This window comes from Thalassophryne amazonica, chromosome 10 (assembly GCF_902500255.1).
Source record: "Thalassophryne amazonica chromosome 10, fThaAma1.1, whole genome shotgun sequence".
NCBI lineage: Eukaryota > Metazoa > Chordata > Actinopteri > Batrachoidiformes > Batrachoididae > Thalassophryne > Thalassophryne amazonica.
The window spans coordinates 69,371,861-69,388,581 of record NC_047112.1 but is presented as its reverse complement, the minus strand read 5'-3'; the positions used below and the strand labels follow the sequence as shown (position 1 = coordinate 69,388,581).

The following is a 16,721-nucleotide window of genomic DNA, read 5'->3' as shown; positions in this document are numbered from 1 at the left end:
TTCCTGGTTCTCTCCCTCAGCCCCAACCAGTCCCAGCAGAAGACTGCCCCTCCCTGAGCCTGGTTCTGCTGGAGGTTTCTTCCTGTTAAAAAGGAGTTTTTCCTTCCCACTGTAGCCAAGTGCTTGCTCACAGGGGGTCGTTTTGACCGTTGGGGTTTTACATAATTATTGTATGGCCTTGCCTTACAATATAAAGCGCCTTGGGGCAACTGTTTGTTGTGATTTGGCGCTATATAAAAAAAATTGATTGATTGAAATTGATTGATTGATCTGTGTCCAATCAGATTTCAGGGGAGTCCAGTGAAACCCCAGTCTCCGCTCTAGCTCCACTCATGCCAGGAAGTGTTCAACATTTGACATTTCCTGTTTCACTGTGACTGAAAATTTGGCACTTCCTGTTTGAGTGTGAGCTTGCCACTGAGTTCCTGCGAGATTCCATGGGATCTTGTTTGTCAATCCAGGAAGTGTTTGACATTTGAACATTTCCTGTTTTACTGTGGATTCAAAATTTGGCACTTCCTGTTTGGGACTCCCTGTACCATGAGCGAGCTTTGCACCGCTGTGCATTGCTTTGCTCGTATTGTTCTTATTCTATCCCTAAACATAACACTATACCTAATCTTAACCAAAGCAAAAGCACGTTTCTGAATATTAAATGCCAAACATGCATTGTGCGTGGTTGCTGGAATTCATAGAGATATGTAGGAAATCTGTCTCTTAACTTTTATCATTTCACACCATAGAAAACTCATGAGATGTTGCACAGCTTTAGTTTTGTCTGTGTATGCCTTTGCCTCTGATATACCTTTTACCTCGTCTCTGTGCTGGTTCAGTTGTCAGTATTTATACCTGTAGGAGGCTGGTGGATTAGTGGTAAACACTGCTGCTTCACAGCAAGAAGGTCCTCGGTTGAAATTTGACCTGGTCCATTCTGTGTGGTGTTTTCATGTTCTCTCCATGTCTGCATGGGGTCCCTCTGGGTGTTTCCTCCCGTTGCCAAAGACACAAATTCAGAGCCAGCACCAGACATTTATCAGTAAGGGAGGGTTTCATGTCAGGGTGGACACTTCATACCTCCTGTGTTAAGTTATTGTGGCAATGAGATGCTTATCTCTATTACCAACCATGATCGCAGTGTCTGTGGACATATGTCAGCAAAGGCGGGGGGACCTGAAGAATCACCTCTCATTCTGGAGTGAAGTTATGCCAGACTGGAATACATCATGGAGTTTTTTCTTTTTTAGAGGAGTGTGACGATTGACCAGAACATGGAGCTGTGTGCGCTGTGGTCATGTAATTTCCCGGGCTCTTTATGTAATTTATTGCCCCTTACTAAGAACCAAACCACTGTATTCTTCATTTTGGATTTATTAAAGGTCACAATGAAAACTGGACTGGGACCCTCACAGACAGTGTCCATCTTGTGAAAGGCCCCTAAAATGAGTCATACAACACTTTTTATACCATGTGGATGTCACAATGGGTGTGGTTTAGTATCACATTTCTAATGTTACTGGCTCTCACCAACAGGGGGAGCGCTCCCTGTATCTGACACTTGCACATCAATCAATCAATCAATTTTTTTATATAGCGCCAAATCACAACAAACAGTTGCCCCAAGGCGCTTTATATTGTAAGGCAAGGCCATACAATAATTATGTAAAACCCCAACGGTCAAAACGACCCCCTGTGAGCAAGCACTTGGCTACAGTGGGAAGGAAAAACTCCCTTTTAACAGGAAGAAACCTCCAGCCGATCCAGGCTCAGGGAGGGGCAGTCTTCTGCTGGGACTGGTTGGGGCTGAGGGAGAGAACCAGGAAAAAGACATGCTGAGGAGGGGAGCAGAGATCGATCACTAATGATTAAATGCAGAGTGGTGCATACAGAGCAAAAAGAGAAAGAAACAGTGCATCATGGGAACCCCCCAGCAGTCTACGTCTATAGCAGCATAACTAAGGGATGGTTCAGGGTCACCTGATCCAGCCCTAACTATAAGCTTTAGCAAAAAGGAAAGTTTTAAGCCTAATCTTAAAAGTAGAGAGGGTGTCTGTCTCCCTGATCTGAATTGGGAGCTGGTTCCACAGGAGAGGAGCCTGAAAGCTGAAGGCTCTGCCTCCCATTCTACTCTTACAAACCCTAGGAACTACAAGTAAGCCTGCAGTCTGAGAGCGAAGCGCTCTATTGGGGTGATATGGTACTACGAGGTCCCTAAGATAAGATGGGACCTGATTATTCAAAACCTTATAAGTAAGAAGAAGAATTTTAAATTCTATTCTAGAATTAACAGGAAGCCAATGAAGAGAGGCCAATATGGGTGAGATATGCTCTCTCCTTCTAGTCCCCGTCAGTACTCTAGCTGCAGCATTTTGAATTAACTGAAGGCTTTTTAGGGAACTTTTAGGACAACCTGATAATAATGAATTACAATAGTCCAGCCTAGAGGAAATAAATGCATGAATTAGTTTTTCAGCATCACTCTGAGACAAGACCTTTCTGATTTTAGAGATATTGCGTAAATGCAAAAAAGCAGTCCTACATATTTGTTTAATATGCGCTTTGAATGACATATCCTGATCAAAAATGACTCCAAGATTTCTCACAGTATTACTAGAGGTCAGGGTAATGCCATCCAGAGTAAGGATCTGGTTAGACACCATGTTTCTAAGATTTGTGGGGCCAAGTACAATAACTTCAGTTTTATCTGAGTTTAAAAGCAGGAAATTAGAGGTCATCCATGTCTTTATGTCTGTAAGACAGTCCTGCAGTTTAGCTAATTGGTGTGTGTCCTCTGGCTTCATGGATAGATAAAGCTGGGTATCATCTGCGTAACAATGAAAATTTAAGCAATACTGTCTAATAATACTGCCTAAGGGAAGCATGTATAAAGTGAATAAAATTGGTCCTAGCACAGAACCTTGTGGAACTCCATAATTAACTTTAGTCTGTGAAGAAGATTCCCCATTTACATGAACAAATTGTAATCTATTAGACAAATATGATTCAAACCACCGCAGCGCAGTGCCTTTAATACCTATGGCATGCTCTAATCTCTGTAATAAAATTTTATGGTCAACAGTATCAAAAGCAGCACTGAGGTCTAACAGAACAAGCACAGAGATGAGTCCACTGTCCGAGGCCATAAGAAGATCATTTGTAACCTTCACTAATGCTGTTTCTGTACTATGATGAATTCTAAAACCTGACTGAAACTCTTCAAATAGACCATTCCTCTGCAGATGATCAGTTAGCTGTTTTACAACTACCCTTTCAAGAATTTTTGAGAGAAAAGGAAGGTTGGAGATTGGCCTATAATTAGCTAAGATAGCTGGGTCAAGTGATGGCTTTTTAAGTAATGGTTTAATTACTGCCACCTTAAAAGCCTGTGGTACATAGCCAACTAACAAAGATAGATTGATCATATTTAAGATCGAAGCATTAAATAATGGTAGGGCTTCCTTGAGCAGCTTGGCAGGAATGGGGTCTAATAAACATGTTGATGGTTTGGATGAAGTAACTAATGAAAATAACTCAGACAGAACAATCGGAGAGAAAGAGTCTAACCAAATACCGGCATCACTGAAAGCAGCCAAAGATAACGATACGTCTTTGGGATGGTTATGAGTAATTTTTTCTCTAATAGTTAAAATTTTGTTAGCAAAGAAAGTCATGAAGTCATTACTAGTTAAAGTTAATGGAATACTCAGCTCAATAGAGCTCTGACTCTTGTCAGCCTGGCTACAGTGCTGAAAAGAAACCTGGGGTTGTTCTTATTTTCTTCAATTAGTGATGAGTAGAAAGATGTCCTAGCTTTACGGAGGGCTTTTTTATAGAGCAACAGACTCTTTTTCCAGGCTAAGTGAAGATCTTCTAAATTAGTGAGACGCCATTTCCTCTCCAACTTACGGGTTATCTGCTTTAAGCTACGAGTTTGTGAGTTATACCACGGAGTCAGGCACTTCTGATTTAAAGCTCTCTTTTTTAGAGGAGCTACAGCATCCAAAGTTGTCTTCAATGAGGATGTAAAACTATTGACGAGATACTCTATCTCACTTACAGAGTTTAGGTAGCTACTCTGCACTGTGTTGGTATATGGCATTAGAGAACATAAAGAAGGAATCATATCCTTAAACCTAGTTACAGCGCTTTCTGAAAGACTTCTAGTGTAATGAAACTTATTCCCCACTGCTAGGTAGTCCATCAGAGTAAATGTAAATGTTATTAAGAAATGATCAGACAGAAGGGAGTTTTCAGGGAATACTGTTAAGTCTTCTATTTCCATACCATAAGTCAGAACAAGATCTAAGATATGATTAAAGTGGTGGGTGGACTCATTTACTTTTTGAGCAAAGCCAATAGAGTCTAATAATAGATTAAATGCAGTGTTGAGGCTGTCATTCTCAGCATCTGTGTGGATGTTAAAATCGCCCACTATAATTATCTTATCTGAGCTAAGCACTAAGTCACAGTAAACTCACAGTAACGACCAGGTGGACGATAGATAATAACAAATAAAACTGGTTTTTGGGACTTCCAATTTGGATGGACAAGACTAAGAGTCAAGCTTTCAATTGAATTAAAGCTCTGTCTGGGTTTTTGATTAATTAATAAGCTGGAATGGAAGATTGCTGCTAATCCTCCGCCCCGGCCCGTGCTACGAGCATTCTGACAGTTAGTGTGACTCGGGGGTGTTGACTCATTTAAACTAACATATTCATCCTGCTGTAACCAGGTTTCTGTAAGGCAGAATAAATCAATATGTTGATCAATTATTATATCATTTACCAACAGGGACTTAGAAGAGAGAGACCTAATGTTTAATAGACCACATTTAACTGTTTTAGTCTGTGGTGCAGTTGAAGGTGCTATATTATTTTTTCTTTTTGAATTTTTATGCTTAAATAGATTTTTGCTGGTTATTGGTAGTTTGGGAGCAGGCACCGTCTCTACGGGGATGGGGTAATGAGGGGATGGCAGGGGGAGAGAAGCTGCAGAGAGGTGTGTAAGACTACAACTCTGCTTCCTGGTCCCAACCCTGGATAGTCACGGTTTGGAGGATTTAAGAAAATTGGCCAGATTTCTAGAAATGAGAGCTGCTCCATCCAAAGTGGGATGGATGCCGTCTCTCCTAACAAGACCAGGTTTTCCCCAGAAGCTTTGCCAATTATCTATGAAGCCCACCTCATTTTTTGGACACCACTCAGACAGCCAGCAATTCAAGGAGAACATGCGGCTAAACATGTCACTCACGGTCTGATTGGGGAGGGGCCCAGAGAAAACTACAGAGTCAGACATTGTTTTTGCAAAGTTACACACCGATTTAATGTTAATTTTAGTGACCTCCGATTGGCGTAACCGGGTGTCATTACTGCCGACGTGAATTCCAATCTTACCAAATTTACGCTTAGCCTTAGCCAGCAGTTTCAAATTTCCTTCAATGTCGCCTGCTCTGGCCCCCGGAAGACAATTGACTATGGTTGCTGGTGTCGCTAACTTCACATTTCGCAAAACAGAGTCGCCAATAACCAGAGTTTGATCCTCGGCGGGTGTGTCGCCGAGTGGGGAAAAACGGTTAGAGATGTGAACGGGTTGGCGGTGTACACAGGGCTTCTGTTTAGGGCTACGCTTCCTCCTCACAGTCACCCAGTCGGCCTGCTTTCCCGGCTGCTCGGGATCTGCCAGGGGGTAACTAACGGCGGCTAAGCTACCTTGGTCCGCACCGACTACAGGGGCCTGGCTAGCTGTAGAATTTTCCACGGTGCGGAGCCGAGTCTCCAATTCGCCCAGCCTGGCCTCCAAAGCTACGAATAAGCTACACTTATTACAAGTACCATTACTGCTAAAGGAGGCCGAGGAATAACTAAACATTTCACACCCAGAGCAGAAAAGTGCGGGAGAGACAGGAGAAGCCGCCATGCTAAATCGGCTAAGAGCTAGTAGCTACGCTAAGCTAGCGGATTCCTAAAAACACGCAAAGTGAATAATGTGTAAATAATTTAGAGGTGATTCAGCAGAAGGAGTGCTTTAGTTAAGGCACGTAAAGATTACACTGGGAAACAAATCGTAATCTAGATAACTAGATCAATCTAACTGCGCAGATTAAACAGCTAACAGATACAGAAAAACACCGCTGTGCTCCGGAACAGGAAGTGATACAATACCGCAGTGAGAGCCAACCACCAGTAGAGGCAAAATGGATGCTGAAAGTGAAAACTTAACTCTTAGGTTTCAAAAACTTTCAAACAGATAACAAAGACAAACACTTGATCTTCTTCTTCTTCTTTGTCTTTCGGCTGTTCCCGTTAGGGGTCGCCACAGATCAATCGTTTCCATCTCACCCTGTCCTCTGTATCTTCCTCTGTCACACCAACCACCTGCATGTCCTCTCTCAGCACATCCATAAACCTCCTCTTTGGTCTCCCTCTTCTCCTCCTGCCTGGTGGAGCCATCCTCAGCATCCTTCTCCCTATATACCCTGGGTCCCTCGTCTGCACATGTCCAAACCACCTCAATCTCGCCTCTCTGACTTTGTCTCCAAACCGTCCCACCTGAACTGTCCCTCTGATATGTTCATTCCTAATCTTGTCCATTCTTGTCACTCCCAAAGAGAATCTCAACATCTTCAGCTCTGCCACCTCCAGCTCTGCCTCCTGTCTTTTTGTTAGTGCCACTGTCTCTAAACCACACAACATAGCTGGTCTCACTACTGTTTTGTAAACTTTCCCCTTCACTCTTGCTGATATTCTTCGGTCACAAATCACTCTTGCCACCTTTCTCCACCCACTCCACCCTGCCTGCACTCTCTTCTTAACCTCTGTAGTAACCTCTACCACACTCTCCGTTACTTTGAACAGTTGACCCCAAATATTTAAACTCATCTACTTTCACCACTTTTACTCCTTGTAACTGCACTATTCCACTGGGCTCCCTCTCATTCACACACATGTACTCAGTCTTGCTTCTACTGACTTTCATTCCCCTTCTTTCCAAAGCATATCTCCACTTCTCAGACTAGACTCAACTTGCTCTCTACAGATCACAATGTCATCTGCAAACATTATAGTCCTGTTATGTGTCGGACGCAGCCCGGAGAACCGACCAGCGTTTGAAGGACCCAGTATAAAATAAGCAGAGCACGGTACAAAGGATAACAGAGTTTAATAAACATAACAGTGATGTGAAAAAATATAAAAGTGCGCGGTCTGGCGTGGTGGTTTTGCGGTGCGCTCCCAGCAGCGCCAACGGTCTGGAGCCAGAACCAATTCGGACCCAAGGACCCCGCCGACACCCCCCAGGTGGCCGCGACAAACCGAGTCTGTGAAAGAAGGAATCATTATGTGAGTCCACACTCAACACACAGAGAGAACGCTCAAAGGTGTACAAACAGCAAACACTTCCTGGCTTAATTACTAATCAGCTTCCCACCCTGCAGGCATGGAACATCCAGTTCACAAAACTCCACTGCAGAGGAAGCTGATTACACGACCAACATACAGCTCAATATAATAAGGTGTGAGGGACACCACATTTACTGACTGTATAAATGTTAGTCACAAAATCTAACGTACCTCAGGAAGTGTGCTGACGAGCGTGAGACCTCACCCCCTCCTCTTTCACAGACCATGCATCAAACCTGGACGTTCTCTGCATCCACTGATGATGAGATGGCTCCCGAGACGACGATCTCACCCGTCTGGTCACAAGGTCGCGTCTCTGGCAAATACACACTGTGTACTCCAGTCTTAAATGCCACCATGTTCCAATCCATGTAGATGCACCACAGCTGTGAGTCCTGACGAGCCGCAGGTGATCAGCCTCAGGTGATCAGGGTGAGGTCCTGATAAACTCAGCTACACTGCCACTCAGTCCCAAATGCAAGCCACCTGGAAGGAAAAACAAAAGACAGGACAGAAAACAGAAACAAAAGGCAGCCAGGCCCCCCCAGCCACACAAGTCCATGGGGACTCCTGTCTGATCTCATCTGTCAACCTGTCCATCACCGCTAAAAACAAGAAAGACAAACACTTGATAACATAAAATAAGGAATTAGCACAGATATTATTTAACAATCATATACACTATATGGCTCCGCCTCACAAAGCTGTAAAACGTTTAAGGCCATATTTGATGGCCATTGAGTAAAAATTAAAAAGCCCCCCCACCCGCACCCCACCCTCCAACACGGTTCAATTTAGAAACCCAAATTAACCAGAACATGGTCTTACCTTATGTCATGCAGTTTCAGCTCTTTGCTTTGTGTGGAATTGTCCATATCTGCTAAAGTCCAGTGTCTTTTTCAGTTCAGTATTGGCATGACAGAAAGTCTCTTATCTCTTAATAGTCCTCAGTTGATTTTTATTTGTGTTCCAGTTTCAAAGCTGATGATCCATTTCAAACAGCTTAATTTTGTAGGCTGGGATGAACAATGAGATGGAGCTAACCGGCTCATCTTAGTTTGGCTGTTCAACGAGGGTCAATGGGTTTTACCCATATATATATATATATATATATATATATATGTATATATATATGTGTATATATATATATATATATATATATATATATATATATATAGAGAGAGAGAGAGAGAGAGAGAGAGAGAGAGAGAGAGAGAGAGAGAGAGAGAGAGAAAGTCTTATGTTGGGCTCTGCATGAATTAGAAACATGAAGTGTTTGTCTGTCTATATGTGTATCAGCTCTGCGATAGATTGGCAACCAGCACAGAGGATACCCCAAGCCCAGTGACTAATGGGAAAGGCTTCAGCCCACCAGTGAATTAATCAATTTATACGTTTGAAGCACTAAAGCAGCTCTTGCTTGGCTGTGTTTACCAACAGTAATCCCGAGCAGGCACACCACCTGGCAAAAGTCGGGATCAGTCATGTTTGTCTGAACTTGGTGGCGTTCCAGCCACCTCAACCCCACCCATGCTTAGTTCAGGGTGGTTCAGGCCATTCATGGCACACCTTGATGTGACTCCTGGTGAGTTCGGTGTTCAGGCCATCCTCACCTCTTGATATCTCCTAATAATGCTTTGCATGCTCAGTGTGAATGTGTCAAACCTGTAGGAGGCAGTAGAGAGAGAAGCTGGAATATGAAATGATAAATTCCCCAACTAAGCACCAGTAGGCGGTGAGAAACAGCACATTCATGAAACTCACCAATATTACTGACCAGTGATACAAGACTGGATGAAATATTTCAGATTTGAGGTTTCCACACTGACTGTAAGAATGAAGCTTTTTCAATGTATTTTTAGCTTCATTCTCTCCTTTTTTTTTTTGCCTGATTGCTTTGTCACTGTACCTTTAAGAAACAAAGGCAAGAGGAGAGGAAAAGAAAGCGGCTGTGGAGAAGTGCAGTGGCAGAGAGGCAGCGGTGATGTTCTCATGTGTTTTCTCTCCACACCACCACACCGCAACGCAAACACACGTATGAGTGAACACACGCCCGCCCGCCTGTGTGTGCAGGTGAAGGCAGCACATCGGTAAGTGGGTGAAGGACCCTTTACTCTCACGGTCGTGAACATACACCACAGCAGGGATCAGACACAAGACAGTGACAAAAAGGCCGACAAGACGAGCGCCGTGGCTGAGAGATGGAGCTCAAATCTGCATCTGCAACAGTTGGAAGGGAGATAAATACCAAGTAAGGTTTCTGTGTGTCAGCAGATGGGACACTGCAGTAGAAGAGCTACTCCCACTGGAGGAAACGCCTTCCGCTGATACATCACAGCCAGTACAGTAGAGGAGAACATGGCTGTAATGTCACTACGAGTGCTCTGCGATTATTGCTGGCTGATAGCCGTGAGGAAGAATTGCTCCAGATTTTTACAGTGCGGCTTCCTGCTTTTTCAGATGGGAACCACAAACAGCTTGGCCCAGCCCACACTGAAACATGTTTTCATCAATTGCTTTCTTTCTCTTTCTCCCACTATCCATCTATTCCCTTCCATTATCCACCACACTCCACCCCATCATCCTTCCTTCTCTGGTTCTCATCACCGTAGTGTGTTGGCTTTGCTTTCCTCAGCCTGAGAGTCAAATGACCACAACAGCGCCGAGGAGAACGAGGAGTGACAACGGCAGCTGTTTCTTTAAAAGCTGCTTTTTACGTCTGCGTGATGCCCATCTGTGTTCTCTCAACCAGGGTTCACAGGCGGTTATGTGCCTTTACAGTTCTAAATCACCACTGGGGGCAGCGCTACATGGTAGTATAAAACAGAAGAATAGAAGAAGAAGCCTGTATTGGAAACAAGTTTCAGTCTGTTACTAGCATTAGCATAGCCTATTAGCAGGACCATATAGAGCAAATACTTTTAGGTTTTGTGTTCTGTCATAGGAGGGTGGGCATGGATCCTGCAGAAGTCGGTGCCGACGTCACAGACTGTCATGGGCGGTTCCTGAGGCCTGCCCAGAGCTCTTGCGGGTTTGCTAACTTCTTTTGACATTTCATACACAATTATATCACTATTGTCACACCTCTTCATCTAACATCTGCTAATATCGTATTTCTCTCGACGTGTTGTTACAGGATGCTTTCCACAGCGCCCAAACTGACCACGCTGGAATCATCCCTCCGGTTTGTGGTGAAGGTCAATGCCTCTGAGCTAGGATTGGAGGCTTGTCCTGTCGTCTCTGCCAAGGACAACTAGCGTGGTGCTCTGCAAAGCACAACTTCAGTGTGTGGAGATGAGAGCTTACATCAGTAAACCTAATTGTGGAGGAGTGGAGACCCTGGCTGAAGGTTGCCAACCAGCCTTTTATGGTTTGGACAGATCATAAAAATTTGCAGTGTCTTAAATTCCCACAGGCTTAACTCTCGCCAGGCAAGATTGCCCTAATCTTAAATTTTTCTCTCCTATTGTCCAAGCAGTCACAATAAAAATGAGATGCCCTCTCTGCCAGTTCACCTCTGACAATTGTGTTTCAGAGAATTAGACTATTCTGCACCCTCCTGTGTATCTTGGGAGCTGTGCTGTTGCAGACTGAGTAGCTAGTAGCTAGGGCTCTTCAGCATGTTCAGGTACCAGGGGAGTGTCCACCTCACTGACCGTTTCTCTATGATGGCCAGTACTTACAGGTCTTGCAGTGGGATACACATCCAAACTGTCACCCTGGAGGCTCTGCTACAGAGGATTTTATTTAGCAGAGATTCTGGTGGCCTTAGGTCTTCAGTGCTTTTACTTTGACATCTATTCCATGTTTTCACCTTGTGTGTGCTTTTTATATGTGTTCATGTACCGGGCCGGCTTATGTGTGTTGTGTGTTCGTCTGTCGTCATGAGGCCGGTCATGGTTTGCTCAGCCCTGCTGTTGACCTAAGGCAGGACATACATCTGGAGCTGGTCCCCGGGCGCCTAAAGGCGACTTCTACTCCTAACTGGCAATTAGGATGGGTTAAATGCAGTAAACACATTTCATTGTGCAGGGAACATGTTCCTTTGTGCATATGACAATAAAATTATTTTGAATCCCTTTGAATCCTTGAATCCATGTTCCCTCTGTATAGTATCACTTTCTGTTTATGGATTTCCAGGTTCACGTCACCCCACTTCCACGTGTACTTGTTTGGTTGACTTTATAACTGCCAGTTCGTCTAGGTTTGTTCTTGCTTTCTCACATTCTGAGTCCATGTTATTTATCTTTCATGAGTTTTGTCTGCAATAAATCTCTATGGACTGACCAATTATTTGTACTTTGGATAACCTTTTTGCTATTCTCTCTGAAAGAATGACTGCTGTGGTTGACCTCAGCCTGCATTATGGACCAGATCTCTCTCCCATTTGGAGGACTGCTGCTCCACCTGTGAACATTATCATCAACAATAAACCAGTTGTTACCTATCTTGGTTGTGGTTCTCTGCATTGGGTCCTCTGTCTAGCCCAGGGGTGGCTAGGTTCGGTCCTCGAGAGCCACCTTCCTGACACACTTAGTTGTCTCCCTGCTCCAACACACCTGAATCCAATGAAAGGCTCATTAAAAGTCTGCTAATGAGTCTTTCATTGGATTCAGGTGTGTTGGAGCAGGGAGACAACTAAGAGTGTCAGGAAGGTGGCTCTCGAGGACCGAACTTGGCCACCCCTGGTCTAGCCATTACAGTACAATGAGGGTTTATAAAATGATGAAAATATTTTGTTTTGTTTGCATTTTGATTCAAGAATAGGTTAAGTTTAGGGTTAGATTAGATTGTTGCTATTCTCTTTGAAAGAATCACTGGTTTAGGTTTAGGTCGGTGGGATTAACATTGAGTCACCAACCTGCTCCAGAGCACTCTTGATCTCAGACTGGGGCGACGGTTCATCTTTCAGCAGTACAATGACCCTAAGCACACAGCCAAGATATCAAAGGACTGGCTTCAGGACAACTCTGTGAATGTCCTTGAGTGGCCCAGCCAGAGCCCAGACCTGAAACGAGTTGAACATCTCTGGAGAGATCTGAAAATGGCTGTGCACCGACGCTCCCCATCCAACCTGATGGAGGTTGAGAGGTACTGCAAAGAAAAATGGGCCAAACTGCCCAAAGATAGGTGCACCAAGCTTGTGGCATCATATTCAAGAAGACTTGAGTCTGCAATTGCTGCCAAAGGTGCATCAACAAAGTATTGAACAAAGGCTGTGAATATTTATGGACATGTGACTTATTTTTTTTTTTATGTAAATGAATAAATGAATTTCATAACAGAATGTAGACAAAGTGAAGCGCTGTGAAAACTTTCGGGATGAACTGTTTTATTGTTGTTATTCTAACCCTAACTATAACTTTACCCAAAATGCAACTGTGTGTTTCTGAATGTTCAACAGGAAATGGGCATTTCATGTTTACTGTGTTTAATGCGGGCAGCATGGTGGCTTAGTGGTTGGCACTGTTGCCTCACAGCAAGAAGGTCATGGGTTCAATTCCCGCCTGTGGCCTTTCTGTGTGGAGTTTGCATGTTCTCCCTGTGGGTTTCCTCCATGTGCTCCGGTTTCCTCCCACATCCAAAGACATTCGGGTTAGGTGGATTGGAATCTTTAGATTGTCCGTAGGTGTGCGAGTGAATGTGTTTGTTTGTGGCCCTGTGACAGACTGGCGTCCTGTCCTGGGTGACCCCTGCCTCACACTCTACGACTGCTGGGATTGGCTCCAGCCCCCCGCAACCCTTAATTGGACTAAGCGGTTGAAGATGAGTGTGTGTGTGTGAGTGTGTTTAATGCATTTAAGACGTTGATTTCAGAGTAATATTACTCATGGTTGTATTTTGGTAATATTACTTGAGGTTGTGGACCATGGACAAATATGGCTTTGTCCGTGCTCCACAACCTTTTCCATCCCGGTCATGGGTTGACGTCCTAAAGTTGGGCAATATCACATTTCCCTATAATGCCTCTTTGTAGAAATATGCAGAAGTCTTTGCTCTGTACCTTTCACATGACATCATAAGAAAGTCAAAATGAGAATAAGTTGTGCGGTTTGTTTGTGAAGTTGCACTGAATAGAAAAAAGCAGATTTCTGTTCTCTTTTGTTTCAAAGAAACAGTCGTTTAACTGCTTGCTGAACGCCACCAACATGTCTTTGCAGCATTAAAGGGACCAGCTGCAGAGGGAACATGTGCCTCTGCTCGCGACTGGCATGCAGGCGGTGAAATTGCATCATCAGCGTGAAAGCAGCCACCGTGCCAAAAAATAAGCTGTGCCAAGTCGCCGCCTCCTCCTCCTCTCCTCCTGTGTGACAGCACCCCTCATGTCCCTCTTTGTCACACTGGTTCATTCTGTGTCCAAAACATGCACACCAGCATACATGCTCACACTGTACGTTCTGCAGGACAGTTTAGCTCTGCCGACTGTCTCCCGCGTGCCTTTACACGCCACGGGCAGGAGGCACGGAGCGCCGTGACCTCCCACTGGCCTCAGGGCCCGTGTGAGTGTGAGCGGCAGTGGGGGAGGATGGGGTTTAAGCAGACGGGTAATGGGGAATGGTCACACCAGGGAGTCGGGGATAGACTGTTGTCTGCGCCTCTGTGTGCCCCCCCCCAGGCAGGACTGGTGCCATGATGAGCGTCATTCACTCCCTCAGCTACGGAACGTGGCTCTGAAACCACAAACGACCAGAAAATAAAACCATCAGCTTTCAAACCATTACGTATTTAACTTCACTTCAACATGAGTCAACTGTAGCTGTGATTCAGAATTTTCCAAAAGCAGGAGAGCTTGTCTGCACACCTGAAAATAAAACATAAATTGTATACGGCAATACGGGAGCGCCAGGTGGGTGAGTGCTTTTGTTTTTTGTAAATGCACCAATGGGTTGTGCAGAGACAGTGCAGTGAGACTAATGCAATGTCAGCTGCCTGTGCGTTTGACTAGCTGGGCACAGTGTGTGCTATGAACACAGGGTCACCAAAAGGACAGTCGAGCTGGAGGTGTGTGTGTGTGTGTGTGTGTGTGTGTGTGTGTGTGTGTGTGTGTGTGTAAGGGGAAGGGCGGGGCTGGATTGTGGTGCTCTCGCCGTACAGAGGTGGGTGGAGGGTCTCAGGGATATGAATAATAGCACACAGAAAGTAAAGAGCTGCGTTTTGACCACCTACACCAGCAGACTGGCAGATGGAGATGATGGTCGGGAGGCGGCGAGAGTCCCAGAGAACGACAGAGAGAGACGATCACAGGAGGCGCATCGGCACCACGTGTGTCTGAGTTTGTCTCATTTTTTTTAAGCTCCCAAAATAGTCACAGTGGGTTTGATGAATTTAGAGCTGCCTGTGTTGTCAGGAAGGTGGGGTGGGATATTTGGTTCTCCTTCCTCCTGCTTGATCGATAAACCCACGGGAGTTTGTTTCTTACATGAACTCTGGATCTGCTTCAAATTGCACTGTAACAATTTGCAAGCCTCAAAAAGGAGGCAGTGGTGACGGTACACTGAAGCTTTTGTGAAACTGAGCCAGCACCACGGGACGGCTGGGGAATGCCTCTGCAGGCCGCACACTGAGGTAGAAGCTTTGCAAGAGGCTCACTGGGGCTTTTTGTGTTTTATGAGAAAAGTATCCCGGTGAGTGTGTGCATGTGGATTCTGTGTGTCTGCCAAGGTGCTCTTCAAAGTGTCTCAACTAAAACCGGGCATTTTGAGAAGTGAGGAGGGATTTCATGTTACACTGACTATATTTCTGTGTGTGTCTGCCTGCCTGCCTATGTGTATGTGTCTGCCTGTGTGTGTGGTTCTGTGTGTGTGTGCGTGCGTGCGTGTGCTGACGTTCTTCATGTGGTACGTGTAAGTGGGTGTAAGCTGCACAGAAAATAGGTTGATGTGACCTACATATCCATGTGGCTGCTTGTTAGCAAACACCCATGTTTCATGTAGATACAATCTGTTGCACAGACAGAAATATTCCTATTGATCTGTTTTGTCATTGTCACAACCAAACTCTAAAATTAACATCACAACTCCATGGGAACACTTGACTAACTTATACCAAGACATTCATTCATTCATTCATTTTCTACTGCTTATCTGGGTTGGGGTCATGGTGGCAGTCAGCTGAGTAGCTCCTCTGTCCCTGTTGAAGTCCTCGAACTCTTTGTGGGAAATCTCAAGGCGTTCCCAAACTAGGTGGGAATAATCCTTCCAGCATGTCCTGGGTCTTTCTTGGGGCCTCCTCCCTCGCGAGGGAGATGACCAGGGGGCATCATCACCACTTACTTGAACCACCTCAGCTGGCTCCTTCCAATGTGAAGAAGCAGCACTACTACTCTGAGTCCCTCCCAGAATTTTGAGCTTCTTATCCTTCTTATCCTGCCCCGGAGTGTAAGCCCAGATACCCGGTGGAGGAATGACATTCTGCTGCTTGTTTCCGTGACCAAATTTCATGATTATTAGTGAGATATGAGCTTAAACTGAGGGGTAAATCAAGAGGTTCAGCTCTTTCTTCACCACGACGGCCCGTTACAGCATCTGCTAAACATCAGATGCAGCCCCAATCCGTCTGTCAATCTCATGCTCCAATTTACCCCCACTCAAGAACACAACCGTGAGATACTAGAACTCCTCCACCTGCGGCAATACCTCACCCCTGACCCAGAGAAGATAATCCACTCTCTTCTGACAGAGGACCATGGCTTCAGATTTGGAGGTGCTGATTCTCATTCCAGTCGCTTCCCAGTCTGCGTCGCACCTGCCCAGTGCACGTCGCAGGTCACTGTCTGATGAAGCCAACAGAACCACACAATCCTCAGAAAGCAGAGATGTAATTGTGAGATCACCAAACTGGACAGCCTCCAGCCTCCGACTGTGCTTTGAAATCCTGCCTGAGAACATGAGGAACAGAGGCAGCCTGAGCGAACTCTAACTCCCTTCAGAAACAGGTCTGATGTATTGCAGAGAATCCAGACAACACTCCGACTTTGGTCATGTAGGGGCCCGATCATGCGTTGCAGCAATTCCAATAACTCATCTTTCCACAGGAACCCCCCCCCCACACACACAGAACACCTCGAGGTCTACTGTTCTTGAATACCAATACAACATACTTAGCTGTATTGAATCAGTGCCTTTCCCTCTCGTTTCTTTTCATTGCTTTGCTGGAATGAAGTATAACAAATCCGTACTGTGCTCTACTACTTTTTGACCCCCAAAGTCCAGTTCGTTTAACTAATGTGAATGTGCCGTACCATAATAATCCAAAAACTGGGAGTAATCCAATAACAGAAAATCATGAAATGACACGCACATCACAAAATGTATTGGCGTGCAGGGT

General features: G+C 44.9%; 1 protein-coding gene across 1 annotated transcript in view; it reads left to right on the top strand.

Moving 5' to 3' along the window:
- The window catches only part of LOC117518122, a 54,632-nt gene extending 43,332 nt beyond the window's left edge, over positions 1-11,300 (top strand). Inside the window, exons 2-4 of the mRNA XM_034179182.1 lie at positions 9,311-9,484; positions 10,339-10,425; positions 10,531-11,300. Of these exons, the coding sequence (XP_034035073.1) occupies positions 9,311-9,484; positions 10,339-10,425; positions 10,531-10,651 (382 nt within the window). The 3' untranslated portion in view covers positions 10,652-11,300. The remainder of the gene's footprint in view (positions 1-9,310; positions 9,485-10,338; positions 10,426-10,530) is intronic.
- The last annotated feature ends 5,421 nt before the right edge of the window (positions 11,301-16,721 follow it).